Source organism: Tauraco erythrolophus, chromosome 20 (assembly GCF_009769465.1).
Source record: "Tauraco erythrolophus isolate bTauEry1 chromosome 20, bTauEry1.pri, whole genome shotgun sequence".
NCBI lineage: Eukaryota > Metazoa > Chordata > Aves > Musophagiformes > Musophagidae > Tauraco > Tauraco erythrolophus.
Window position 1 is genome coordinate 1,486,291 of NC_141484.1, and position 24,247 is coordinate 1,510,537.

The following is a 24,247-nucleotide window of genomic DNA, read 5'->3' on the forward strand; positions in this document are numbered from 1 at the left end:
TCAAATCCACGTCCCCTCTAGAATTAATTAGTCGTTATACAGGATATTAATCAAAGGGGACTGCGCCGATGCGCTTATATCCAAAAGCCGATCCAGCTGTTGCTGTTACTGGGCGGCGTTGGAAGGGCCGTCCAGATTTCTGCGCTCTTTTGGCTTTTCAATTTGATGGATCAAATCCTTTGGCTGGTGCTTTTCCCGGCCCCTCTCCACCCCCTCCATCTAATAATAATTCGGCAGCGTCAGCCCCACGCTTCTCCGCAACCCTACAATAACAGAGCCAGGAGCATCAGGCAAGGCTGGGGCACGGCTGTGCCGGAGCGCGCGGCCCCCGTGGCACCGCCAGAGACCCTACAATAACAAGGCGGTGCGTGCAGCCTGTGTGCCAAGCGTACTGGTGCTGCCGGTGCCTTGCTGGGGTTGCATGGCAAGGGGGGGGGTTCCGGCTGATCTCAATGCCCTGCCCGGCCTCGCCACGGCGGAGCTGCCGCTGGGAACCGGGCCGGGTGGGTGGGTGGATGGATGGATGGATGGGGAGGATGCGGTTCCTGACCTGCAGCCCATCCATCTGTCAGATCGATCCGGTGCCAAAGCCTTCCGCCGGCTGCTTCTGCAAACCCGTCAGTCCCCGGCACCGGGCTCCTGGCTCCAGAGCCCCGTCCTGACCCCGGGGCCAAGCGTGGCACAGCCGCTTCCTGACTGAGCCTGGACACCGCCGCTGTTTTCCATCAGCACGTTTTTTTTTGAAGCGTGGGTCAGCCCTTGCTTCGGAAGTGCTTTTCCCCACAGACGATGCTCTGTCAGCCCATCTTTAAAAACAAACCCCTGAAACAGCAGCGTTAGCAGCGCGGGCTGCACTGGGAGCGCGGCCAGACCTCCGCCCCGGCTCCAGCGGTGCCAAACACGCCAGCAGGCTGGTGGATGGGCAGAGCCACCCGGTTTGGGGCAGTGCCCACGGGCACCGGGCGGCAGCATCAGCCCCGGGTGCAGGAGCCGCTTGGCTCGGATGGCACGGTGGAGCCAGGAGCTCCTGGCCACGGAGGAGCAGCCGTGACCATGGCTCGTGGCCGTGGCTTGTGGCCGCTCCTGCTTGCTCAAAGTGGGGGGGCTGCGTGGGGCGCTGGGGCTGCGCTCTGCGCCCCTCCTCCTGCCCGCAGCACGGGAAATCGGTCAGCACTGTGCCCGTACAGCCGGGTTTGATGGGGGGGGGGAAACCAGACCGGAGGGATCTTGGCTAAAAGCCTGCCTGGGTGGGAGCCGCGCGGCGGCGGCGAAGGACGTCTCTGCTCGTGTTTGGTTAATGACTGCGGGCCAGGCTGCGCCCGTCATCGATTCCTGTCTCCCAGCTGCTTTCAGCGGCTTAGGTGTGTGCGGGAGCTCGGCTCCCCAGTAGCTCCTTCAGCTCCGGGGGGCTTCAGTGGGAGCTCCGTTAATTGGGGCTGCAGGGGTGTCCCTGCCTGGGCGGGGGGGAAGGCTCCCCGTGCCCCCAGAGGTGTCCCAGGCCCTGGGTCCCAGCACGCAGGGACAAGGCGCTGCGGTGGGGCTGAGCGCCCGTGGGTGCTGTGTGCGCGGGTGCACGTGAGCCCCAAGGGTGGGGGCGGTTTGGGTCCCGTGGGGCGGCTTGTGGGCTGCGCCGGGGGCTTTGTGCCAGCCCCTTCCCGGGATGGGGGTTCAGAGGGGACGTGGCAGTGAGGATGGGGCAGGGGGGTGTGGGGGGGGTCCACGTGTGCCCCCCCTGCCGCTGCTGAGTGGGTGGGTGAGCGTCAGCGAGTGTCCGTCTGTCCGTCCCTCTGCCTGCACGTGTGTTCAGGAGTCACGGTGCGTGTGATTTATTAACGAGGACACCGTAAGGAGAGCGGGGCCATCATTCCTGGTGTCCGCATCCGTTCCTGACAGCTCCGGGGAATTGAAATATCTTATTTAAAGCCTCTGGGGATCATTTTTAAATATCAGCCACAACGCTCACGGACTCGTTCCCAAAGGGCATCCTCCCTTCTCCCGCAGGGACAGGTGCCCCCTGGCACAGCACAGCCTGGGCGGGTGTTGGCAGCGGGTTTGATGCCAGCTACGCCGTGCCCACCGTGGCTCAGCAGTGCCGGTGGGTGAGGTGGGAGCCCCACACCCCCGGCGCCATCTCCAGCACCAGGGGGGTGGGCACAGGGACCCACCGCGCTTCCCGGCAGAGAGAATGTGCTCCTCGTGTCTTAGGAAAGTTTAATTTACGCTCAGTTATCGAAAGAACAAACAAAGCTCTGCCGAAACAGCCCGCGGCGCGTTTTAACGCAAGATTAGATTTTGGGCGAGGGGGGCTGTGCTTGGTTATTTATTCCCTCTCTGCTTTCTCCGGGAGCATTCCCCACCGGGGGAAGAGCGATGCTGCTGCACCTGCCCAGCCCCCCGAGGGTCCCCCGTCTGCCAGGCCAGTGGGAGGTTCAGCCTGTTTTGGGGGTGATGGAGCAGCGGTGCCTGCATCCCTCCTGGGGCGGGGGCTGCTCAGGGGGGTCTGGGGGCTGGGGTGATGCTGGAGATGGTGGACGAGTCCAGACATGGTTATTTCCTTTATCTGCTTATCAGCTGCTGGCGCTGGCGGCCGATAAGAGCAGCCGCTGGGGATGATAAGGCGGCTCAGCCGCGGCTAATCGGAGCGGTGCTGGGCTCGGGGCTCCAGGGCTGAGTGACACCGGTGTGCCTCTGCCGCGCACCGCCGGAGCTCGGTGCCAGGGTCAGGACCGCGGGTGCCACGTCCCCGGCAGCTGCCTCTGCTTTTGGCAGCTCGAAGGCACTCGTCCCGCATCTCCTGCTCGCGGCGCTGAGTCACCGTCCCCCCAGCACCGGGCGGGCGATGGCCACCGGCTCGTGCCGCGTGCGTGGTGCGGTGGAAGCCGCTCCTGTGTGCATGGCCACGAGTCCCTCTGCGGCAGCGAGGGATGCTGTGTTGTCTCCTCAGCGTGCACACGCGTGTGTGTTTGCACACACACGTGCGTGCATGGACACGCACACCCGTGCACACACACCCCTCCAGCAGCTGCTCCTTGGCGAAGGAGCTGGCACCCGGCGCGGGCGTCGCGGCGCAGCAGTAAGTGGGGGGCTCGTGTAGGACCTGCAGCCTCTCCCGGGGGCTGTGATGGTCACTTGGACGTTGCCCCCCACCTCGGGGGTGGATGGCGGGGGGTCACGGCGTGTGCTGAGGTGGCTGGTCTCTCCCGCAGGTACATGATCACGTCGCTGGACCGCACGCACGCCGGCTTCTACCGCTGCATCGTCCGCAACCGGATGGGCGCCCTGCTGCAGCGGCAGACCGAGGTGCAGGTGGCCTGTAAGTGCCAGCCCTGCGCGGCGAGGGTCCAGCCGGGGGCACCAGCCCCGCGGCGCTGCGGCACGACCCAGGCGTTGGTGCAGCCCACGGCTGGCACACGCGAGGCCGGAGCATCCGTGGGGTGACGGTGGCAGGGATGGGGCTGTCGGTGCCTCTGGTCAGGCCGTGGTGGTTGGGGGTGCAGGAGGGCAGAGTGGGGGGTGCGGGCAGAGAGATCCGGGTCTGGGCAGACGGCTCCAGCTCCCTGGAGGGGTGAAGCACTTTGCGGTGTGGAAGTGTGGGAGCGGTCCCGCTCCCCCTGGCTGCAAACACCGTTTATAATCGTTGCTGAAAGCAAACAGGAGCGTGCGGGGCCGGGTGGCTGCATCCATCAGTGCGGGAGCAGCGGGGCTGGCAGCTCAGTGCCCATCTGGACCTGGTGGGTCAGACCTGGGGGGTGATGCTGGGGTGTCGCAGGGCAGGAGAGTGCTGGGACGCGGGCTCTGTGCCCCCGGGGACTCACCCCTTGCCTTTCCCTCTGGGACCGCCCCAGCCCCGTCCCCTTAAACCCCTTCCTGAGGAGCACTGACAAATCAGGGAGCTAATGAGAAATTAATAAGGCAGCTGTGCTAACAACTAATGATAATGGCAAGGTCGTTAAAAAAAGATTCTTTACATGTTTTTAATTACAGCAATTAAGGGAAGTCAATAAAAATCCCCTGCCCCCCCTGCTCCGTGCACCCTGCTTCCTTCCGCTTCCCTCCACCGCTCTGCACTTCCAGCCTGCCAACGGCCGGGCAGGATGGAGGCAGCAGGTGCCCAGCCTTGCCCATGGAGCCAAGGTTGTGCCGGGATGCTCCCAGTGCTGGGCTGTGGGTCGGGGCAGAAAGAGATGCTGGGGAATGCTGGGACTGAGCCCTCCTTGCTGCGGCTGCACCCCGTGCTCGGCAGGGCACGCACAGGGGTCCCCAGTCCAGCAGGCAGGCGCGGGGGCTGCGGGGACGGATCCTGGTGTAAGTGTAGCTCTGAGCACGCGGAAGCAGCCCGTGAGGTCTGAGTTACCCCACCACCATCCGCACCCAGGGCAGAGAGCAGCCCCTGGGGCAGCCCCTCTGCATCTGCTGGGGGAGCCCATCCCCGTGGCCTCCAGCCTGCTCCCCAACTGGACACTGCTGGGTGCCCGGAGGGGTTGCTGGCCCCTGCCCAGCCCCTGACACCGCTCTCCCGCTCATTTCACAGACATGGGAAGCTTCGAGGACAGCGAGACGCAGCAGAGCGTGTCCCACGGGGAGGCGGCCGTCATCCGTGCGCCCCGCATCGCCAGCTTCCCCCAGCCCCAGGTCACCTGGTTCCGGGATGGCCGGAAGATCTCGCCCAGCAGCCGCATGTGAGTACCCCCAGCATCCCCCCGGCACCCTCCCAGCACCCCCCAGCACCCCCCGCCATCCGGAGGGGCTGCGTTTCCCTCGGCTGCCGTTGTCCTTGCGATAAGGATGTTTAACAAGCGTCTCGAGCGCATCGTGGTAAAACCTGGGGAGAGGCTGTGCGACTCATGGCTCTGTTTGTCCCTGGGGAAATGAATTTTTTTAAAAAAAATGAAAATAAGAGGGAGGAAGATGGGTAAAAGAGGTACAGCACATGCCGGGGTGACGGAGCCGGGCACGGCACAGGCGTGTGTGCCAGGTGTCCCCTGGCGCTGGGGAGATGCAGTGAGCCTGGCGCTGGCAGACGCAGCGTGCGGGAATTGAATTTGTAACCCACATTATGCGGGAATTGAACTGGTCTCCTTTCTATTTGCAAAGCAGGATTGAGGAGATAAAACTCCTTTATCTCATATTTAATGGTAAAAAATATATTCCCCAAACCATTTTATGTTTCCAGCAGATTAAATCGTTCCATAAAAAATAAAATAAAATAAAAAAAAAAAAAGTCCTATTAATCTGCACTGTCCAACGTGCTCCTCCGCGGGGGAGTGTGGGGCTCCATCCTGGCACGGTCCCAGCTTCTGCCTGGGGCCAGGGCTGAGCCCAGCCTCTGTCCTGGGGCTGGTGCCAGGGGCAGGCGGGAGGAAGGCTGGGGGTCCTCCCCATCCTATGTGGGTGCCCTGGGGCCACTGTGGGTGCTGGGTGGGAGAACAAGGGTCCCTGCATTGGTGTCCCTGTTGGGTTCACATCCCCATCCCTGCTTGTCCCCGCAGAGCCATCACGCTGGAGAACACCCTCGTCATCCTCTCCACGGTGGCCCCGGACGCGGGACGTTACTACGTGCAGGCGGTGAACGACAAGAACGGGGACAACAAGACGAGCCAGCCCATCACGCTGACCGTGGCCAGTGAGTGGGGGGGGTTCTCCCCCCCAGCCCCGCTCCCCCTGCACCGCCTGCCTCCCCCCGCGTTTAATTTGCAGTAAATCTCTTCAGAGGCTCCGGCTTCTGCTGACTTGACAGTTCAGCTGCCTCAAAATTTATTTAGGCGCTTTGGGCTGTGCCGCTGGTGCCAATTGTATGACGGGCAGAGCCTCCCCCTGTCCCCACTGCTGGTGCTGGATCTGGCCGTGCGCTGGGACTGGGCATGGGATGGGATGGTGCTGCCAGACACCCTGCCCCGCTCCTGCCTGTGATCCCCTCTGAGCCCACGTCGCTCCGGATCAGCCCCTGCCTGAGGAACACCCCTGTGGCCGCATCCCTCCGGTCCCCTTGGACCCTGCAGGACCCAGCCGAGGGTCCCCCGGCTCCGACTCGGCTGATGATAGCCCATCCCAGGGAAGATGCCCCAAAGTGGCATCAATCCTCCTGGTACTCTCATCCCATCTCCCCTCCCGCTTCTCCTTGGGGAGGTTTATCCCTTTCCAGGAGGGCTCTGCCCATTCCCCTTCCCCTCCTGCCCCCTTAATCTGTTTTCCCGTGTCTCGGCATCCCGGTGTGCAATAAACCACCTGGAGCCCATGTTTATGGATTCAGCTATATCAGCAGCTTTCGAGCCGATCGCGTTTTTACAGCACCTACACGAGGGTTTTTTATTGTTGCAATCATTTTGCTTTATATACTCCCCTGCTCCCTCCTCCCTGCCAGCCGGCACTGCCACACAGGCCAGGGGCCGGGCCGGTGCCACGGCGTGCCATGGGCTCCCTTGGGGCGAGAGGGCTTAGGGATGGCTGTGGAGGCACCCTGATGCCGAGGTGATGGGCTGGACCTGCCTGTCCTTCCCGCGGGAGCGCGGAGCCTGTGGCCCTTTGGTCCCTGCCACCTTTGTCTCCTCCATGGCAGCAGGGGAGGGCAGAGGGCTTTGGGTGCCCCGTCAGCCTCGCTGGGGGCTGGGGCATCGCCGGGGCGAGCAGGGGGCAGGGTGTGCTGATGGCTGTCCCTCTGGCCTCCTTCTCCCCAGATGTGGGTGGTCCGGCTGATCCCATCGCACCCACCATCATTGTCCCACCCAGGAACACCAGCGTGGTGGCCGGGACCTCAGAGGTGACCATGGAGTGCGTGGCCAACGCCAGGCAAGTAGCGTTGGGGCTGATGGGATGGGGCATCTCCCCCTTGGCATCGCCCGGCCCCAGGGCTGGGTGCCCCTGGCTCCCCCCAGCTCCCTTCCCACCAGGCTCCCAGGAGATGGAGTGAGGTGGGATTCGGTGGGGTCCAGGGGGCTGGCGCTGGCTCTCAACATACTCCTGGCCCCCCCAGGCCGCTGATCAAGCTGCACATCATCTGGAAGAAGGACGGGGTGCCCCTCTCCAGCGGCATCAGCGACTACAGCCGCCGGCTCACCATCCTCAACCCTGCGCTGAGTGACAGTGGCTACTACGAGTGCGAGGCCGTGCTCCGCAGCAGCAGCGTGCCCGCCGTGGCCGAGGGCGCCTACCTCTCCGTCCTGGGTGAGGCCCTGGCCGCGGGCAGCCCAGAGCACACATGCAATGAGTTGGGGCGGTCTCAGCCCCAGGGCTGAGGTGGGAAGCAACAGGCGGGAGTCACCGGGGGTGGTTTGATGGGGGGTCTGGAGGACCCCAGCTCTGACGCCCATCACCGGGCTTCCCCTTGCAGAGCCGCCGCAGTTCGTCAAGGAGCCGGAGAGGCACATCACAGCCGAGATGGAGAAGGTGGTGGCCATCCCCTGCCAAGCCAAAGGTGAGTTGCTCCCCAGCCACCCTCCCCGTGCCACCATGGCCCCGTGCCTGACGTGGCCATGGCCCTTGCAGGTGTGCCCCCACCCGAGATGGCCTGGTACAAGGATGCTGCCCTCATCCGCCTGGAGAAACTGTCCCGCTTCCAGCTGCTGGCAGACGGCAGCCTGCAGATCAGCGGGCTGCTCCCCGACGACACCGGCATGTTCCAGTGCTTTGCCCGCAACGCGGCTGGCGAGGTGCAGACCACCACGTACCTGGCCGTGACTAGTAGGTGCCAGCCCCCTCCCCTGCACCAGAGCCCAGGGTGCCCTGTCCGGGCAGTGGGTGGGATGTGCCAAGGACCCCCTGGCTGAGCTCCACAGGGGGTTAGGGACCCCAGGAAGTCCTCCCGTGGAGATGGGACACCCCCCCCCATGCCCTGGGAGCATTTCAGCTCCAGGCTGGGCACCAGAAAAAGGGCGTCAGGGGTGGCTGTGTGTCTGTCTGCCTCGCAGGCATCGCCCCCAACATCACCAGGGGTCCCCAGGACAGCACGGTGATTGATGGCATGTCCGTAATCCTCAACTGCGAGACCTCGGGGGCTCCGCGCCCGGCCATCACATGGCAGAAAGGTAAAGGGGCTGAGGGCACCAGGGTGCCAGCGAGGCTGCCCTCCCAGCCCTGCCTCTGCCCTGCTCATCCCTATCTGCCCGCACGGCCCCACGGCATCCTCTGCCAGCTACGTGGCCACTGGGCTCTGTAGCCACCAGGCTCGGCCAGTAGCCAAGGCGCTGGGAGCTGATGGGGCTCCTCGTGTGCCCCAGGGGAGCGGGTCCTGGCCAGCGGCTCGGTGCAGCTCCCGCGCTTCACGCTGCTGGAGTCGGGCAGCCTGCTCGTCAGCCCCGCGCACCTCGCCGACGCTGGCACCTACGCCTGCCTGGCCACCAACTCCCGCGGCGTGGATGAGGCGTCTGCTGACCTGGTCGTCTGGGGTGAGTAAGGCACCTGCCAGTGTGCCCAAGGCACCCGCCAGCATGCCTGTGTCACCCGGCTCTGCCCGCACCCCTGCTTGGCTCCACGGGCAGCGGATGCTGCCGCTCCCGCCACACGTGGCATGGGATGGAGCTCTGCGGGGATGCTGAGGATGGCCTCTGGCACGTGGCTGGTCGGTTCGGATGGGTGCAAATCTGGGCTGTCCCCTGCTGATGCCACCCCCCGCAGCCCTCTGGGCAGTGCCAGTGCCTCACCCTGTCCCCCTGCAGCGAGGACCCGCATCACCGACCCACCGCAGGACCAGAGCGTCATCAAGGGGACCAAGGCTGTCATGAGCTGTGGGGTCACCCACGACCCCAGTGTGGACGTCAGGTGCGTGCGATGGGGCTGGGAGGATTGGGGGGTCTGGGCACCCCCAGGCTGCCTGCATGCCTGGGGAGGGAGGGGGCACATGGTAGGTGCCGCCATCCTGAGCACTGGCCTGGTGGTCCTGCAGTGCCACCTGGTGCCCTGCGCACGGGGAGCCTGGCACACTGGTGGGACCCCTGGTCCCCTCTCCTTGGTGGGGGGCTGCAGGGTGCCAGGACTCCTGGGTCCTCCTCCCCGGCACAGGTACATCTGGGAGAAGGACGGGGCACCGCTGAGCCCTGAGAGCGGCCCGCGGGTGCGCCTGGACGAGATGGGCACCCTCCACATCTCCCAGACCTGGTCGGGTGACATCGGCACCTACACCTGCAAGGTGGTCTCGGCTGGGGGCAACGACTCACGCAGTGCCCACCTCCGTGTCCGGTGAGACCCCCCTCACCCCCGCTGGCACCCCGGGCTGCGCCCCCTCCCTAACCGCCCCCTCCCTGCCTCCCTGTCCAGGCAGCTCCCCCATGCCCCCGAGAGCCCCACAGCTGCCCTCAGCCCCCTGGAGAAACGGGCCATCAACCTCACCTGGGCCAAGCCCTTCGATGGCAACAGCCCCCTGCTCCGCTACATCGTGGAGGTCTCCGAGAACAGTAAGGGGGTGCTCCCCCCTCCCTGGCACCACCAGCCCCGGCAACTGGCACCGGGCAAAGTCTGGTCCCTGTCATCACCTGAGGATGGTGGGCAGGGGAGGATGAGGAGGAGGGAAAGGGGATGCTGCAGGGAGCTTGGGGACCATGGGACTCATTGGCCGGTGTGCCACCGGGCAGAGGACCCCGGTGTCCTGCAGGTCGGATCCTCCACCCCACTCCTCCCCCTCTCCCGCCCCGCAGACGCGCCCTGGACCGTGCTGCTGCCCAGCGTGGACCCCGAGTCGACGTCGGTGGCGGTGCGGGGCTTGGTCCCCGCTCGCTCCTACCAGTTCCGCCTCTGTGCCGTGAACGACGTGGGCAGGGGGCAGTTCAGCAAGGACACGGAGAGGTGAGCCACGGCCGGGGGTCCTGGGGGGCCAGTGGCCCTTGGTGCTCACCCCTGCCTCGTCCCCCTCAGGGTGTCCCTGCCCGAGGAGCCCCCTTCTGCGCCCCCCCAGAACGTTATCGCCAGCGGCCGCACCAACCAGTCCATCATGATCCAGTGGCAGCCTCCTCCTGAGAGCCACCAGAACGGTGTCCTCAAGGGCTACATCATCCGGTAGGCGCCGGCGGGGGTGCGTGGGTGCCCTGGCATCCTGCGGTGCTGGTGGGGACACCAGCAGCTCTGACTGCCCCTGGTCCGCAGGTACTGCCTGGCTGGGTTGCCCGTGGGCTACCAGTTTAAGAACATCACCAATGCCGACGTCAACAACCTGCTCCTGGAGGACCTCATCATCTGGACCAACTACGAGATCGAGGTGGCAGCGTACAACAGCGCCGGCCTGGGGGTCTACAGCGTGAAGGTGACCGAGTGGACGCTGCAGGGAGGTAGGCAGGGACGGGCAGGGGTTTGGCATCTGTCACAGCAGTGACAGGCTGTGCCACGGGATGATGGGGACAGATGGCAGGAGGACGGGTGTGGGGGTCCCAGGGGAACTGGGATGTGCTGGGGAGGGGTGGGCAGGGGCTGCAGGGCTGGCCCAGCTGGGGGCATCTTGGGACACCACCCTGGGTGCCTCCCTGCTGCGGGTGATGGAGGGGACCTCGTGGAGCCGGAGCCGCTGCGAGCTGTCCCTTTGTCCTGGCAGTGCCCACGGTGCCCCCGGGGAACGTGCAGGCTGAGGCCACCAACTCCACCACCATTCGCTTCACCTGGAACCCCCCCAGCCCCCAGTTCATCAACGGCATCAACCAGGGCTACAAGGTGAGGGGCGATTCCTGCGGGTCTCCCCAAAAACGGGGCAGCCAGGTGGGGGGAAACTCCTGGGCTGCCCTTCACCCACCGCCTGGGCTCCTCCTGGCAGAAACGCCGGCGTGTAACCGGTCCTGGCCTGACTGGTGAAGTCATATTTACTGAGATTTAACACTTGCATGGGCTCGGAGTCTCCCATGCTCTGTAATTAATTCCAAATGGCAATTAATTCAAATTTACGTTAATTAAATTGAATTAAAACATTAAACTTGTTTCTTAATCCACTCAAAAGCAGTTCAGGAATCTAATTGCCGCTGAATGAGATAACTGGAGCAAGTAGGATATTTAACTTTCTTATTAAATGCCACTTAGTAGTTTTGATTAGTATTTTTAGGGCCTAATTAGTGTTTAATTAAGTTGCTGTGGGCTATCTTGCACAATACCGATTAAATGCCCAAACATCCATCCCTCCTAAACGCGGGCGAGTGGGCGCTTCCGCGCCGCTATTGATGGCAGTTCGTCACAAAACATCAGGAAACACGTGCTGGTAGAGGCATGGAGCGTTCCCTGCTCCATTAATTGATATTTTACCAGCTCCAAATAAATAAGGGGAAGCTGGAGGTGCCCGGGAATGGTGTTTGTGGTACCACGTGTGCCACGGGGATGCCAGTACCCGGCATCGTTGTCCCAGCTCCTTCTTCCCGCAGCTCATCGCCTGGGAGCCGGAGCACGAGGAGGAGGCGACGGTGGTGACGGTGCGGCCCAACTTCCAGGACAGCGTCCACGTGGGCTACGTGGCGGGGCTGCGGAAATTCGCCGAGTACTTCACCTCGGTGCTGTGCTTCACCACGCCGGGGGACGGCCCGCGCAGCCCCCCCCAGCTGGTGCGCACCCACGAGGACGGTACGGGGAGGCTCTGCGTTCCCGCGGGACGGACCCTGCCCGCCCGCGGCTCCCGGGGAGGGTGGGAGCAGCCCCGAGATGGGGCACTTGGTCCCACTGGTGCTGCTGGTGGGGATGTGGAACGGGGGTGCCATCGAGCCCCAGAGAGACCCGTCCAAGGGGAGCCCCATCCATGCTCTCTCCTTACGGGGGTCCCGTGGGTGCCAAAGGCTCCTGCCCTTGGGTGCGTGGCTGCGTGCTGAGCCTGGGCATCTTTGGGCAGTGCCCGGCCCCGTGGGACATCTCAGCTTCAGCGACATCCTGGACACGTCCCTGAAGGTCAGCTGGCAGGAGCCGCTGGAGAAGAACGGCATCCTGACGGGTGAGGGAGCACCGGCGGGTGCCCAGCTCCTGCGTCCGTCCCCTCCCCACCCCGCCCCGCAGCATCTCCCACCGGTCCTTCCCCACCCCGCAGCATCTCCCACCGGTCCTTCCCCACCCCGCAGCATCTCCCACCGGTCCTTCCCCACCCCGCAGCATCTCCCACCGGTCCTTCCCCACCCCGCAGCATCTCTCACCGGTCCTTCCCCACCCTGCAGCATCTCTCACCGGTCCTTCCCCACCCCGCAGCATCTCTCACCGGTCCTTCCCCACCCCGCAGCATCTCTCACCGGTCCTTCCCTACCCCGCAGCATCTCCCACCGGTTCCTCCCCACCCCGCAGCATCTCCCACCGGTTCCTCCCCACCCCGCAGCATCTCCCACCGGTTCCTCCCCACCCCGCAGCATCTCCCACCGGTTCCTCCCCACCCCGCAGCATCTCCCACCGGTTCCTCCCCACCCCGCAGCATCTCCCACCGGTTCCTCCCCACCCCGCAGCATCTCCCACCGGTTCCTCCCCACCCCGCAGCATCTCCCACCGGTTCCTCCCCACCCTGCAGCATCTCCCACCGGTTCCTCCCCACCCCGCAGCATCTCCCCCTGGCCCCACTCGGCTCCTCGGGGTGGGCAGCGAGGGGGCTGACGGCACAGGGAACGTTTCAGGCTACCGGATCTCCTGGGAGGAGTACAACCGCACCAACACGCGGGTGACCCATTACCTGCCCAACGTCACCCTGGAGTACCGCGTCACCGGCCTCACCGCCCTCACCACCTACACCATCGAGGTGGCTGCCATGACCTCCAAGGGCCAGGGCCAGGTCTCCTCCTCCACCATCTCCTCAGGGGTGCCACCAGGTGAGCGCGGCGGCACGGGGACTGTGGCCAGTGCTGGGGCCGAGCAGCCGGTGCCACCCACCTTGCCCTCTCCCCACAGAGCTCCCCGGTGCCCCCACCAACCTGGGCATCTCCAACATTGGACCCCGCTCCGTCACCCTCCAGTTTCGCCCGGGCTACGATGGCAAAACCTCCATCTCCCGCTGGCAGGTGGAGGCACAGGTATGGGGTGCTGCGGGGGGTTGGGAGGATGAGGAGGTTCTGGGGGGCAGCTCACCCCACTCCCATCCCGCAGGTGGGGCAGAGTGGTGAGGCTGAAGAGTGGGGGCTCGTCCACCAGCTGGCTAACGAGCCCGATGCCCGCTCCATGGAGGTGCCCAACCTGAAGCCCTACACCTACTACAGGCGAGTGCTGGGATGGTGCCGTGGTGTCCTCCCCCAGGGGACCAGAGCCCTCTTGCCCCTGCCATGACCCCCACCCTCTCCTCTCTCAGTTTCCGCATGCGGCAGGTGAACATTGTGGGCACCAGCCCCCCCAGCGTGCCCTCCCGGAGGATCCAGACCCTGCAGGCACCCCCGGACGTGGCACCTGCCAACGTCACCCTGAGGACAGCCAGCGAGACCAGCCTGTGGCTGCGCTGGATGGTGAGGGGGGGACCGTGGCCCTGGGGGGTCTGTGCCCACGGGCACGGGGCTCATGCAAGCAGACGGGAGGGTGAGAAGCCGAGCGGGGATGGAGCTGGGGTGGCTGTGGGAGATCAGGAGTGACGGTGCCCGTCTCTCCCGGCTGGGGCCAGCCCCTCCTGGAGCAGGAGTACAACGGGAACCCCGACTCGGTGGGCTACAAGATCCGGTACGCGCGCTCGGACGGGCGAGGGCAGCCGGCGGTGCACGTCATCCACGACCGCGTGGAGCGGGGGTACACCATCGAGGACCTGGAGGAGTGGACCGAGTACCGGGTGCAGGTCCAAGCCTTTAACGCCATCGGCTCGGGGCCCTGGAGCCACTCAGTGGTGGGACGCACGCGGGAGTCAGGTACTGCTGCCCACCCCGTAGCACTGGGCACCCACCCCGGCTGGATCCGGGCACTGACCCCTACTCTCATCCCTCCATCAGTGCCCTCCTCTGGTCCTGGCAACGTGTCGGCGCTGGCCACCTCCTCCAGCAGCATGCTGGTCCGATGGAGTGACATCCCTGAGGCAGACTGCAACGGCCTCGTCCTGGGCTACAAGGTGAGCACCGATCCCAGCCACGGGGCTGTGGCTCTGCCAGCCTGCAGCCCTGCCCGTGCCCTGCCCATCTGCCCTGCCCGCCTCACCCACAGACCCAGGAAACATAACTTTCCCTGGGGGAATCATGCTGCAGACTGCCAGATCCCTGGTTGTGCCACCTTCAAGAGCTGGTGCCCATCTGTGCCATTCTTTACCACACTGCTCCATCCCGGGGGGTGTCCCAGGGGCTGCGGCGCTGCCCAGCTGTGTCACACGGGGTCTTTTGCAGGTGATGTACAAGGACAAGGACTCGGACGCACGTGTCCAGTTCTGGCTGGCGGAGGGCAATGCCTCCCGCAGTGCCCAGCTGACTGGGCTGGGCAAGTACACGCTGTACGAGATCCGCGTGCTGGCCTTCACCAGGATCGGCGACGGCGTGCCCAGCCGGCCCCCGGTTCTCGAGCGGACGCTGGACGATGGTGGGTGTCAGCGCCTGGGCGGGCAGAGAGCGCTGAATGTGCCAGGGGGGTCCCCTGGGTGCCCAAGGTGTCCCCATCCCATCCCTGTACCCTGGGCAATACCTCTCCCCGCTGCCTGGGACACCCAGTGCTCCTGTTCCCAGGGAACAGGAACTGGCAGTTTGCACCCCGCAGCGAACCTCATCTCTCCCCCTCCAGTGCCCGGGCCCCCCGTGGGGATCCTCTTCCCCGAAGTGAGGACGACCTCAGTGCGGCTCGTCTGGCAGCCGCCCGCGGCACCCAATGGCATCATCCTGGGTAGGTGGGGAGCTGTCCCGGTTGTGCCATGCTGGGATGCTGTGCAGAGGGGTGCAGGGGTCCCATGGGAGCAGGGATCAACACGGCGGGGGGCAGAGACCAGCTTCCTGAGATCCTTTGAGCATCTGGGAGCCCGCTGCCCCCGGGGCTGGGCTTCCCCCTCAGCGGGCTGTGCCAGATCCCTGGCTGTGGGTGAGCTCCCCAGTGCCGGGAGCCAAAATCCCCTCGTTGCTGGCCCCGTGCGTGGGCAGGGATGGAGTCATACACCAGGGGAGCCCGGAATGGCATCCCCTTCGCCAGCCCCACCGTGCCGCTCCCTTCCCCGCAGCGTACCAGGTCACCCACAGCCTCAACACCACCACGGCCACCGCGGCGGCCACGGAGGTGCTGGAGCCCAGCGCCCGGCAGTACACGGCCACTGGCCTCCAGCCGGAGGCCACTTACCTCTTCCGCATCGCGGCGCAGACCCGCAAGGGCTGGGGCGAGGTGGCCGAAGCCCTCGTGGTGACCACGGAGAAGAGAGGTAACGAGGAGGGGTCGCGGGGGGCTGTGTGTGCCCGCGGTGTGCCCACGGTGCTCCCGGCCCCTTGCCTCTCCCAGACCGCCCGCAGCCCCCCGGGAAGCCGCTGGCACAGCAGGAGGAGGTGCGAGCCCGCAGCGTGCTGCTCTCCTGGGAGCCGGGCAGCGACGGGCTCTCCCCCGTCCGCTACTACACGGTGCAGACCCGCGAGCTGCCCGACGGCGAGTGGGCGCTGCATTCCGCCTCCGTCAGCCGCAACGCCACCGCCTTCGTCGTGGACAGGTGAGGCACGGGGCCAGCCCTGAGCGGTGCTGTGGGGTGATGGGGAGCTCTGGAGATGATGGGATCTGCTTTGGGCCGTTGCCCCGTGCCTCAGTTTCCCCATCCAATGAGAGGTGCTGGCACCGAGGTTGGGAAGCACTGGCCAACGTGCCCTGTGGGAAGGAGGGAGGGTGGCTTGTGGGGTCACCCGCTGGCTTCGCCATCCCCATCCTGCTCCGCTCCTGCACAGGCTGAAGCCCTTCACCTCCTACAAGTTCCGCGTGAAGGCGACGAACGACATCGGGGACAGCGAGTACAGCGAGGAGTCGGAGTCGCTCACCACCCTGCAGGCGGGTCAGCGCAGGCTGCGGCACCGGTGGCAGGGAGAGGGGGGTGCCCTCTGCTTGGGCATCCCCCCGTGCCTGGGGCATCTCCAGAGCCTCACTGCCCACTTCTCCCCCCCAGCCCCCGAGGAAGCCCCCACCATCCTCTCCGTCACCCCGCACACCACCACGTCGGTGCTCATCCGCTGGCAGGTACCGTCACCTCCACTTGGGAGGTGGCACCGAGGCGTACTGGGGACAGCCATCTCGGGGTGCCAGGGAGCCCCGGGCAGAGCAGCCCCTCACTGTCCTCCCCACGCAGCCCCCGGCCGAGGACAAGATCAACGGGATCCTGCTGGGTTTCCGCCTCCGCTATCGCGAGCTGGTGTACGACAGCCTGCGCGGCTTCACCCTGCGTGGCATCGGCAACCCTGGTGCCACGTGGGCCGAGCTCACCCGTGAGTGCTCGTGGCCCCACCGAGCCTGGGGACATGTGGCTGGGGGGTGGCCCAGTGGTGGCGGGTGAGGGCAGGGCAGGGCAGTATCCTGCACTCCTCAGCCTCTCCTGGGTACCAGCCCCGAGCTGTCGGGGTCAGGCTGCGCCCCGTGGAGCTGTCACTGGCCATCTTGTGCCACCAAGCCTGGTGGTCCCTAACGCGCTTATCTGCGATGTCGCGGGCTCAGTACTGCTGTGCTCAGCCCCCGTGTCCCTGTGGTGCAGGTGTTCACGTGTCTGCACCTGCCATGGGTGCTGGTGCCTGCCCGACATCCCACTGTGTGTGTCTGGGTGTGCTGCTCTCCTCGGACCCCAAAGGGAATGGGGTCACATCCACTCTGGGGACAGCAGGGACATGAGTGACAAGGGCAGAGCCCTAGGCCAGACCCTGCCTCTGCCACAGTCAGACCCCCGTAGAGATCCCGATGCCCAGACCTGGTTTGTGCCACTCAGGGGCTGGGACTGGAGGATGGAAAGACCCCTTGGTGCTGTGACAGCCCCCTTGGCACTTGGGGGTGACAGGGCCCTTGCAATGGGCCCGTGGCCCGCCCTGGGGTGGGCAGTGGTGCTGGGGTGGGTGCTCAGAGGCGGGAGCCCCCCATGCTGCGTGCGGGACTAACAGGCTGCCTGCTCTCCCTGCCCGGTGCCGTGCAGCCATCTATGCCGTGCACAACCTCAGCGAGGTCTCCCTCACCCAGTACGAGCTGGACAGTAAGTCACCACTCTCCTGCCCTTCCCCGCCTCCCCGTTCGTGTCCTCCCCACTGCTACCCCCCCCTTCACCTCCCTCTGCCATGGGGTGAACCGAATGCCCTGTGCCAGGGGAACAACCTCTGCCTGTCCGCTCCTGTTGCTCCTGGGGGACACCCCTCTCTTCCCCAGCATGGGGGGCTCTGCTGGGTCCCCCGCAGGTAGCAGGGCCCCACAGGGAGAGCCCCCTCACCCCTTCTCCCCGTTGTCCCCCAAGACCTGAGCAAGCACCGGCGCTACGAGATCCGCATGAGTGTGTACAACGCCGTGGGCGAGGGCCCCCCCAGCCCCCCCCAGGAGGTCTTCGTGGGTGAAGCGGGTGAGTCTGCTGGCACAGCCCTGCCTTGCCAGGGGCTGCCACGGCTGGGAGCTGCGGGGAGGGGGCTCCACTGCCCTGGTGCCTCGTGCTCCTACATCCCCGTGGCCCCCATCCCCTCTAAACATCCGTGATGTGCCAAGACAAGGCAGTGCATCCCCCCATATCGGGGTGGGGGGCTTTCCCCTGCTCCGGTCCTAGCAGGGCTGTCACACTGTCCCCTCCTTTGGCACAGTGCCCACCGGAGCGCCACGGAACGTGGCAGTGCAGGCAGCCACGGCCACCCAGCTGGATGTCACCTGGGACCCGCCACCCGCCGAGAGCCAGAACGGGGACATCCAGGGCTACAAGGTACCGCACCGTCACCCGGGAGCTGGCACCGACCCGGGGCACAGGGACACTGGGTGCTCTGGGAGGGTGCTGGGTTCCTGGAGGGGCACAGGGTGATGCTGGGTGCCATTGAGGGGGTGCTGAGCTCCCCTGGGAGACGCTACGTGCGTTGTTGGATCTGGGGAGATGTTGGGTGCCTTGGAGATGCTGTGGGTGCCGTTGGGGAAGGGATTCTGGGCAGATGACGCCGGGTGTCCCCGGGAAGTGTCGCGTGTCGCATCCCGGTGCCGAGCGGCTGCGGGGCGGCAGGTGGCGCCGTCGGTCCGTGGATGGGCCCGGGAAGGAGCCGGGAGGGGGCCGAGGTGGAGCCAGGATGGAGCCGGGGATGGGGCTGGGCTGGAGCCCGGGATGGAGCCGGGGCGCAGCCGGGATGGGGCTGGCGTGGAGCCGGGCTGCCCAGCCCCATGCTCTGGGCACCTCCTTGCCCACATCCGTGGAGGTTCTCCCTGCTCGGCCCCATCCTTTGAGATATAGACACAGCTCAGGGGTGAGCTCAGCGTGCCTGATCTGCGATGCTGGACCCTGAGCCACCTGTGAGCTGGGGGCCGTGTCTGATGCCCAGCACAGCTGGAGCTGTCCTGGAGAAGAGGCCAGTCCCCATCTCCAGCATGCTCAGAGCCCCCAGCTGCTGTGGGACAGGGGCTCAGGAGCCCAGGCAGGGCTGCGTGGGGTGTCTGGGCACAGCAGAGAGCTGGGGCGGGGGGTGAGATGGGCCGGATCCGTGCATCACCCGGGTCTCCATGTCCTGTCTTCCTTATGCAGATCCACTTCTGGGAGGCTCAGCGCCAGAACGAGAGTGCGCGGGTGAAGACGCTCTTCCTGCCCGAGAACGGGGTGAAGCTGAAGAACCTGACGGGGTACACCTCGTACTGGGTCAGCGTCGCCGCCTTTAACGCAGCAGGAGACGGGCCCCGCAGCCCCCCTGTCAAGGGGCGGACGCAGCAGGCAGGTGGGGCCCGTGGCATGGTTGCCCCCAGCCCTTAGCTCGGCACAGTCGCATCCAGAGGCTCCTGGCTCTGCGCTCTGCTGGGAGGTGTCTCCATGGGTCCAGCTGCACTGAAGTCCATCTGATGCCCCTTCATCCCAGCTCTATGCTGGCTCCTGCAGTCCCAAGCAGAGACAAGCCCTGGGCTCCTCCCAGAGGGTTTGTGGGTTGGGGGGAAATGGAGGTGAAGGTCTTGGCTGAAACTTGAGAAGAATCATGCAATAATAGATGGTTTAGGTTGGAAATGACCAAGAATGAAGGTGCTGGGAGGAGAGATGGGGAAGAGACTTCTTCCCCCAGTCACACATGAAGCCCTGGCAAGGTGTTTGCTGCAGTGGGGGCGGGGGCACAGGGGGGTGGCACCAGGGTGGGGTGAGATGGTGATGATGAGTGCCCCAGCCCAGTTAGGGTGGAGGCAGGGGTAGGGGCTGGCTTGGTGCTGGCGGTGTCTCCCAGAGCCCTGAGCTGGCCCCGGCCACCCTGCTCCCTCGCAGCTCCCAGCGCCCCTGGCTCCATCCGGTTCAGCGAGCTGACCACCACATCGGTGAACGTGTCCTGGGAGCCGCCACCACTGCCCAATGGCATCCTCGAGGGCTACAGGCTGGTCTACGAGCCCTGCATGCCCGTGGACGGTGAGGGCACGGCAGGGGGAGGCTGGGGGCAGTGGGGGGAGCTGGGAGGACCTGGCTCAGCCTCCGTCCCTGCAGGCGTCAGTAAGATTGTGACCGTGGACGTGAAGGGGAACAGCCCGCTGTGGATGAAGGTGAAGGACCTGGCTGAGGGTGTGACGTACCGGTTCCGAATCCGGGCCAAAACCTTCGCCTACGGGCCGGACGTTGAGGCGAACATCACCACAGGGCCCGGGGAAGGTAGGGGGGGACGTGCGGGATGCTGGGCCAGGGCGAGGGAGGAGATGTGGTGGGGACAGTTCCCCCAGTGTCACCAAAGCTGGCATGGCCCTGTGCCAGTTGGTACCCTTGTGCCTCCAGCTCTGCTCTGGGTCCCCAGGTGCCCCTGGTCCCCCCGGCGAGCCCTTCATCTCCCGCTATGGCTCAGCTATCACGATCCACTGGTCAAGTGGGGACCCCGGCCAAGGGCCCATCACCAGATACGTTATTGAAGCCCGTCCTTCAGGTACTGCAGCTCCTCTGCTTTCCATCCCCACCTTGATACCAGTGGTGCTTTGGGTTCAGGAGCACGGGAAACTGAGCAGGGGGTGCTGACCTCTCCCAGGCCACCCAACAGGCTGGGTTGGGGATCAGGACCTGGCTGTCTGTTGTGTCAGCCACATACTGGTCCACGAGGACCGCGCTGCCGAGTGGGTGCTGATCAGGGCTGATGGAAAGAGGCTGGTGAGCCGTGGAGGAGCACCCATCAGTTCTGCTGCTTTTGTGGGCACGGAGGTCCTGACGCTCCCTCAGGCAGGCAAGGGGGACTGAGGGACAGCAAGGTTATCCCAAATCAGGAGGGCCCTGCTCCTGGGCAGGCAGGGCTGGCAACTGGGACTCCCCGTCCCCGCGGCAGGGAGCCCCAGGTTAATGATTTCTCGCTGCCGCAGAGCCCGCAGCTCAGCTGACCCAATCGATCAGTAACGGGGGTCGGTTACGCTCCCCACGTCGAGGGGCAGCACCTGGGAGGGGAGCCCCTCGCTCAGCCCATGGGGTGCTCTGGGGCTGCGGTGGGAGCAGGTCCCCAGGGAGCTGCCTTGCCCTCGGCCACGAGCAGGGCAGGAGATCGATCACCGCGTGCGTCACTACAGTTTTTTAATGATGCTGCAGTGAGCCAGCTCAGGGCCCGGTGGAACTGGGAGGGCTGGGCAGATGGCGGAGGGGACATGCTCCTGGATGGAGGGACATCAGCCTCTCACCCTGGGGAGTCCCACAGAGCCGGTCCTCTCCTCCCAGGCCTTTTCTCTCTTCCAGACGAGGGGCTCTGGGACATCCTCATCAAAGACATCCCCAAGGAGGTGACCTCCTACACCTTCAGCATGGACATCCTCAAGCAGGGGGTCAGCTACGACTTCCGCGTCATCGCTGTGAACGACTACGGCTACGGGACCCCCAGCACGCCTTCCCCCTCTGTGTCAGGTAGCTGGGGGGGGCAGGATGCGGGTGTCCCCAGGGGAGCATCCCACTCCCCAGCGTTGCACTGTTCCCATGGCCATCACTCATACATGTCTCCCTGACCCTGCCTGGCTCCCACAGAGCCCCAAATCCCGCTGCCAGTGCTCCCCTTGCAAAGCCTCCTGTTATCCCCCTTTAACCCCCTCCCTCACGTGGATCCAGGTCTCACAAAGTTCCCCAGGGTGACCTCATGCCCTGCAGTGAGGTGTCCCCGTCCATACCACGTTGCCCCGCTATGCCCGTCCCCCTCTGATCCTCCCTGCTGTGCCCCAGCCCAGAAAGCCAACCCGTTCTACGAGGAGTGGTGGTTCCTGGTGGTCATCGCCCTGGTGGGGCTCATCTTCATCCTCCTGCTCGTCTTCGTGCTCATCATCCGCGGGCAGAGCAAGAAGTACGCCAAGAAGTCAGACTCGGGTGAGCGCCAGGGATTTGGTGGGTGGTGACGGGACCCTTTGGGGTGCCATCCAAGGGGTGCAGATCCCTGACCCCTTAGGACTCTCTCTGGGACCTCTTTGCCTGCCTTTGGGGTCTGAGCGGGGTGGTGGGAGCTTGTCTCAGGGCACAGCTCCTCCGGAGACCCAGTGACATCCGATAAAGATGCTGTGGGCTTCCTGGAGAGCACTGGGAGCTAAAGATTAAATAAGCGACTTGTCCCGCTGCCGGCTGCGGAGGCCGGGCAGCCCCGGGGCTCGGCGGAGGTCACTGGGATTAGTCAAACGCAGCTCTGTTTGCTTAGCTGTATCAAGGGCTCAAATTGTGGGGAAAATCCAGACCCCCTCGTTAAGCAAACAGAGCCGGGAGCCGGGGCAGGTCAGGGGTGAGCCGAGGCGGGCAGGCTCGGCACAGCCGGTGGCACTGGGCATGAGGCTGGCGCATGGCCGCTGCCCCGGGGCCGGCACCTCGTGGGCATCCCCAGGCTTTGATGTCTCCAACACTGGAACCGGCACAACCCTCCTGGGCTATTCTCAGCCCCCCTGGGCAGGGTCCGGGCACCCCCACGCTGTGCTGCCTGGGGAGGGTCTGGGGGAGGCTGAGCATCCCGTCCCGCAGGGAACGGCTCCAAGGCGACCGCCCTGAGCCACGGCGAGATGGTGAGCCTGGATGAGGGCAGCTTCCCCGCCCTGGAGCTCAACAACCGGCGCCTCTCCGTCAAGAATTCCTTCTGCCGGAAAAACGGCATCTACACCCGGTACAGACCCCCCACCGCAGCCCCCTCCCTGGGCAGGGGGGTGGTTTCTCGGATGTCATGCCCGTCCCTCCATCGTGTGCTCGCTGTGGGACGGGTGCGGGGCTGGGGAGGGCTGGCACCCCAGGGGGGTGACCCGTGAGTTGCAGCCGCTGCACCGGCCCTGATGTGCCGGGATGCTGAACAGCCTGAAAAGCTGGGAATCTCTGAGAGCACATGGACCACGGGCAGGGTCTTGGGGGGCGCTTGGGACCGTTTGGGGGTGATCCCTGTGCATGCCCCGGGGCTCAGCTGGGCTCATCCCCACATGGCATGGCCCCGAGGGGGGACTCATGCTGAGCACCCACCTCTCCCCGAGGTCCCCACCGCGACCCAGCCCCGGCAGCCTCCACTACTCGGACGAGGACGTGACCAAATACAACGACCTGATCCCCGCCGAGAGCAGCAGCCTGACAGAGAAGCCCTCCGAGGTCTCCGACTCTCAGGTGAGCACCCGGGACTGCACCGGGGACTGGGGCAGGGGGACGCAGGGGCAGGAGGGGCAGTGCTGGGAGCCCTCCCTGAGCATCAGCCCCGCTCTGCCCACCACAGTGCAGGTCCTGGTGAGCGTTTGGGAAAAGCGATGCCAGTCCCGCTCCCCTGCCCCATCCTGTTTTTTAGGCAGTGGCATCCCCTGTGGCTTATACGGCACAGAGCCAGAGCGAAGCTGGCACAGCCCCTGGCCCGTGTGCTGAGGATGTGGCACCGCAGGGGTTCCCCAAGGGCTGCTGGGGACAGGGGATGGGAGGGCAGTGGGGTTGGGGACTGTCCCGCTGCCCGGTTGCTGGTGACAACGGCAGCGGCTCTGCCAACCCCGCAAAATGGCACCTTTGTCTCCTCCCAAAGAAACGGGCAGCTGTGGCCGGGCAGGAGCACGGCCACGGGCAGCTCCCTGGGGAGGCCATGGAGCATCATCCTGGGGACAGATGCTGGATGACATCTGAAAAGATGAGGCTGAAGCCCAGGAGAAGGTCCCGGGGGTCCCCACGGCTGTCCCCGAGCAGGAGGGGGACTGTCTGCAGGGCCCCCCATCGCTGCCTGCACCGGCTGGTTCTTTTGCCATCGTGCAGTGGATGCCAGCTCTGCTCCCTCTTGCCCGAGCGGGGCTCGAGTGGCTTTTGAGGAGCTGTGAAGAGCGGCAGGAGCCGGAGCTGGCGCGGAGCAGCTTCCCCACCGCCCTCAATGGGCCCTTTGTGCGCCGCGAGGAGAAGCTGAATCCAATTACCGGCAGTGGGGAGCCAGGACCGCCAGCACCAGCCTCCCAAAAACACCCTCCCCGCCAGCCCAGGGCTATCACGGCTTCGGGGACCCCCACCAAGGGGCCCCAGGACCTTGCAACCCTGTATGAGGCTTTATTTGGCTTTAGCAAGAGGCAGAAACACTCCAGCAACGCTGCAGCCATCCCAGCCCCTAAAGTCTTGTGGGATGTGCTCACCAGCATCCCCAAAAGATCCACAGCTGGGATTTAGGATTGGTGGGTGACACCCCCCCCATACTAACCCCCCACTATCCTGTTCTTTAGGGCAGCGACAGCGAATACGAGGTGGACCCCGGCCACCAGAAAGCCCACTCCTTCGTCAACCACTACATCAGCGACCCCACCTACTACAACTCGTGGCGGCGGCAGCAGAAGGGCATCTCGCGGGCACAGGCATACAGCTACACCGAGAGCGATTCGGGGGAGCCCGACCACGCGCCCCTCTCCAACAGCACCTCCACGCAGCAGGGCAGCCTCTTCCGCCCCAAAGCCAGCAGGACTCCCACTCCTCAGACCCCCGGCAACCCCCCCAGCCAGCCTGGTACCCTCTACCGCCCGCCCAGCAGCCTGGCTCCTGGCTCCAGAGCCCCCATCGCTGGATTTTCTTCTTTCGTTTGATATTTCAACAGAAGTGAAAACACAGGAGGAAAAAAAAAAAGATTAAAAAAAAAAAAAAGGAAAAAAAAGAGCCCCAAGAAATTAAGAAAAAAGAAAAAAGCAGCGAGGGGGAGAAGAGAGGCCGAAGGGCCCCGGGGCTGGCAGCGGTGCCATGGAGGCAGCAGTCCCAGGCTCAGGCTTGGCACCGCAGCGGGTGTTTTGCTCTCTCAGCAGCGCCGGAGCAGAACGCCGGGTGCTTTCCGTGGGACTGGGGAGCAAATCCCAGCTCCTCTGCTTGGCCAAA

The 24,247-nt window shown here is 65.2% G+C and overlaps 1 protein-coding gene across 2 annotated transcripts in view; it reads left to right on the top strand.

Annotated features, from left to right (window-relative positions):
- The window catches only part of SDK2 (sidekick cell adhesion molecule 2), a 49,128-nt gene extending 25,164 nt beyond the window's left edge, over positions 1–23,964 (top strand). Inside the window, exons 3-45 of one of the 2 annotated variants that reach the window (XM_086623899.1) lie at positions 3,207–3,313; positions 4,532–4,679; positions 5,490–5,623; positions 6,675–6,786; positions 6,971–7,161; positions 7,328–7,411; positions 7,483–7,677; positions 7,905–8,021; positions 8,214–8,381; positions 8,652–8,754; positions 8,995–9,171; positions 9,250–9,386; positions 9,627–9,774; positions 9,844–9,984; positions 10,072–10,253; positions 10,514–10,629; positions 11,325–11,520; positions 11,783–11,881; positions 12,543–12,734; positions 12,814–12,935; positions 13,009–13,118; positions 13,208–13,358; positions 13,511–13,748; positions 13,830–13,945; positions 14,214–14,403; positions 14,602–14,700; positions 15,029–15,223; positions 15,301–15,502; positions 15,732–15,835; positions 15,947–16,017; positions 16,127–16,262; positions 16,955–17,011; positions 17,267–17,368; positions 17,601–17,716; positions 18,518–18,704; positions 19,235–19,372; positions 19,433–19,609; positions 19,749–19,874; positions 20,663–20,827; positions 21,137–21,277; positions 21,914–22,052; positions 22,408–22,534; positions 23,611–23,964. In XM_086623899.1, coding sequence (XP_086480025.1) covers positions 3,207–3,313; positions 4,532–4,679; positions 5,490–5,623; positions 6,675–6,786; positions 6,971–7,161; positions 7,328–7,411; positions 7,483–7,677; positions 7,905–8,021; positions 8,214–8,381; positions 8,652–8,754; positions 8,995–9,171; positions 9,250–9,386; positions 9,627–9,774; positions 9,844–9,984; positions 10,072–10,253; positions 10,514–10,629; positions 11,325–11,520; positions 11,783–11,881; positions 12,543–12,734; positions 12,814–12,935; positions 13,009–13,118; positions 13,208–13,358; positions 13,511–13,748; positions 13,830–13,945; positions 14,214–14,403; positions 14,602–14,700; positions 15,029–15,223; positions 15,301–15,502; positions 15,732–15,835; positions 15,947–16,017; positions 16,127–16,262; positions 16,955–17,011; positions 17,267–17,368; positions 17,601–17,716; positions 18,518–18,704; positions 19,235–19,372; positions 19,433–19,609; positions 19,749–19,874; positions 20,663–20,827; positions 21,137–21,277; positions 21,914–22,052; positions 22,408–22,534; positions 23,611–23,964 — 6,310 coding nt within the window. The remainder of the gene's footprint in view (positions 1–3,206; positions 3,314–4,531; positions 4,680–5,489; positions 5,624–6,674; positions 6,787–6,970; positions 7,162–7,327; positions 7,412–7,482; positions 7,678–7,904; positions 8,022–8,213; positions 8,382–8,651; positions 8,755–8,994; positions 9,172–9,249; positions 9,387–9,626; positions 9,775–9,843; positions 9,985–10,071; positions 10,254–10,513; positions 10,630–11,324; positions 11,521–11,782; positions 11,882–12,542; positions 12,735–12,813; positions 12,936–13,008; positions 13,119–13,207; positions 13,359–13,510; positions 13,749–13,829; positions 13,946–14,213; positions 14,404–14,601; positions 14,701–15,028; positions 15,224–15,300; positions 15,503–15,731; positions 15,836–15,946; positions 16,018–16,126; positions 16,263–16,954; positions 17,012–17,266; positions 17,369–17,600; positions 17,717–18,517; positions 18,705–19,234; positions 19,373–19,432; positions 19,610–19,748; positions 19,875–20,662; positions 20,828–21,136; positions 21,278–21,913; positions 22,053–22,407; positions 22,535–23,610) is intronic. The other variant, XM_086623900.1, reaches the window with a different exon arrangement.
- The last annotated feature ends 283 nt before the right edge of the window (positions 23,965–24,247 follow it).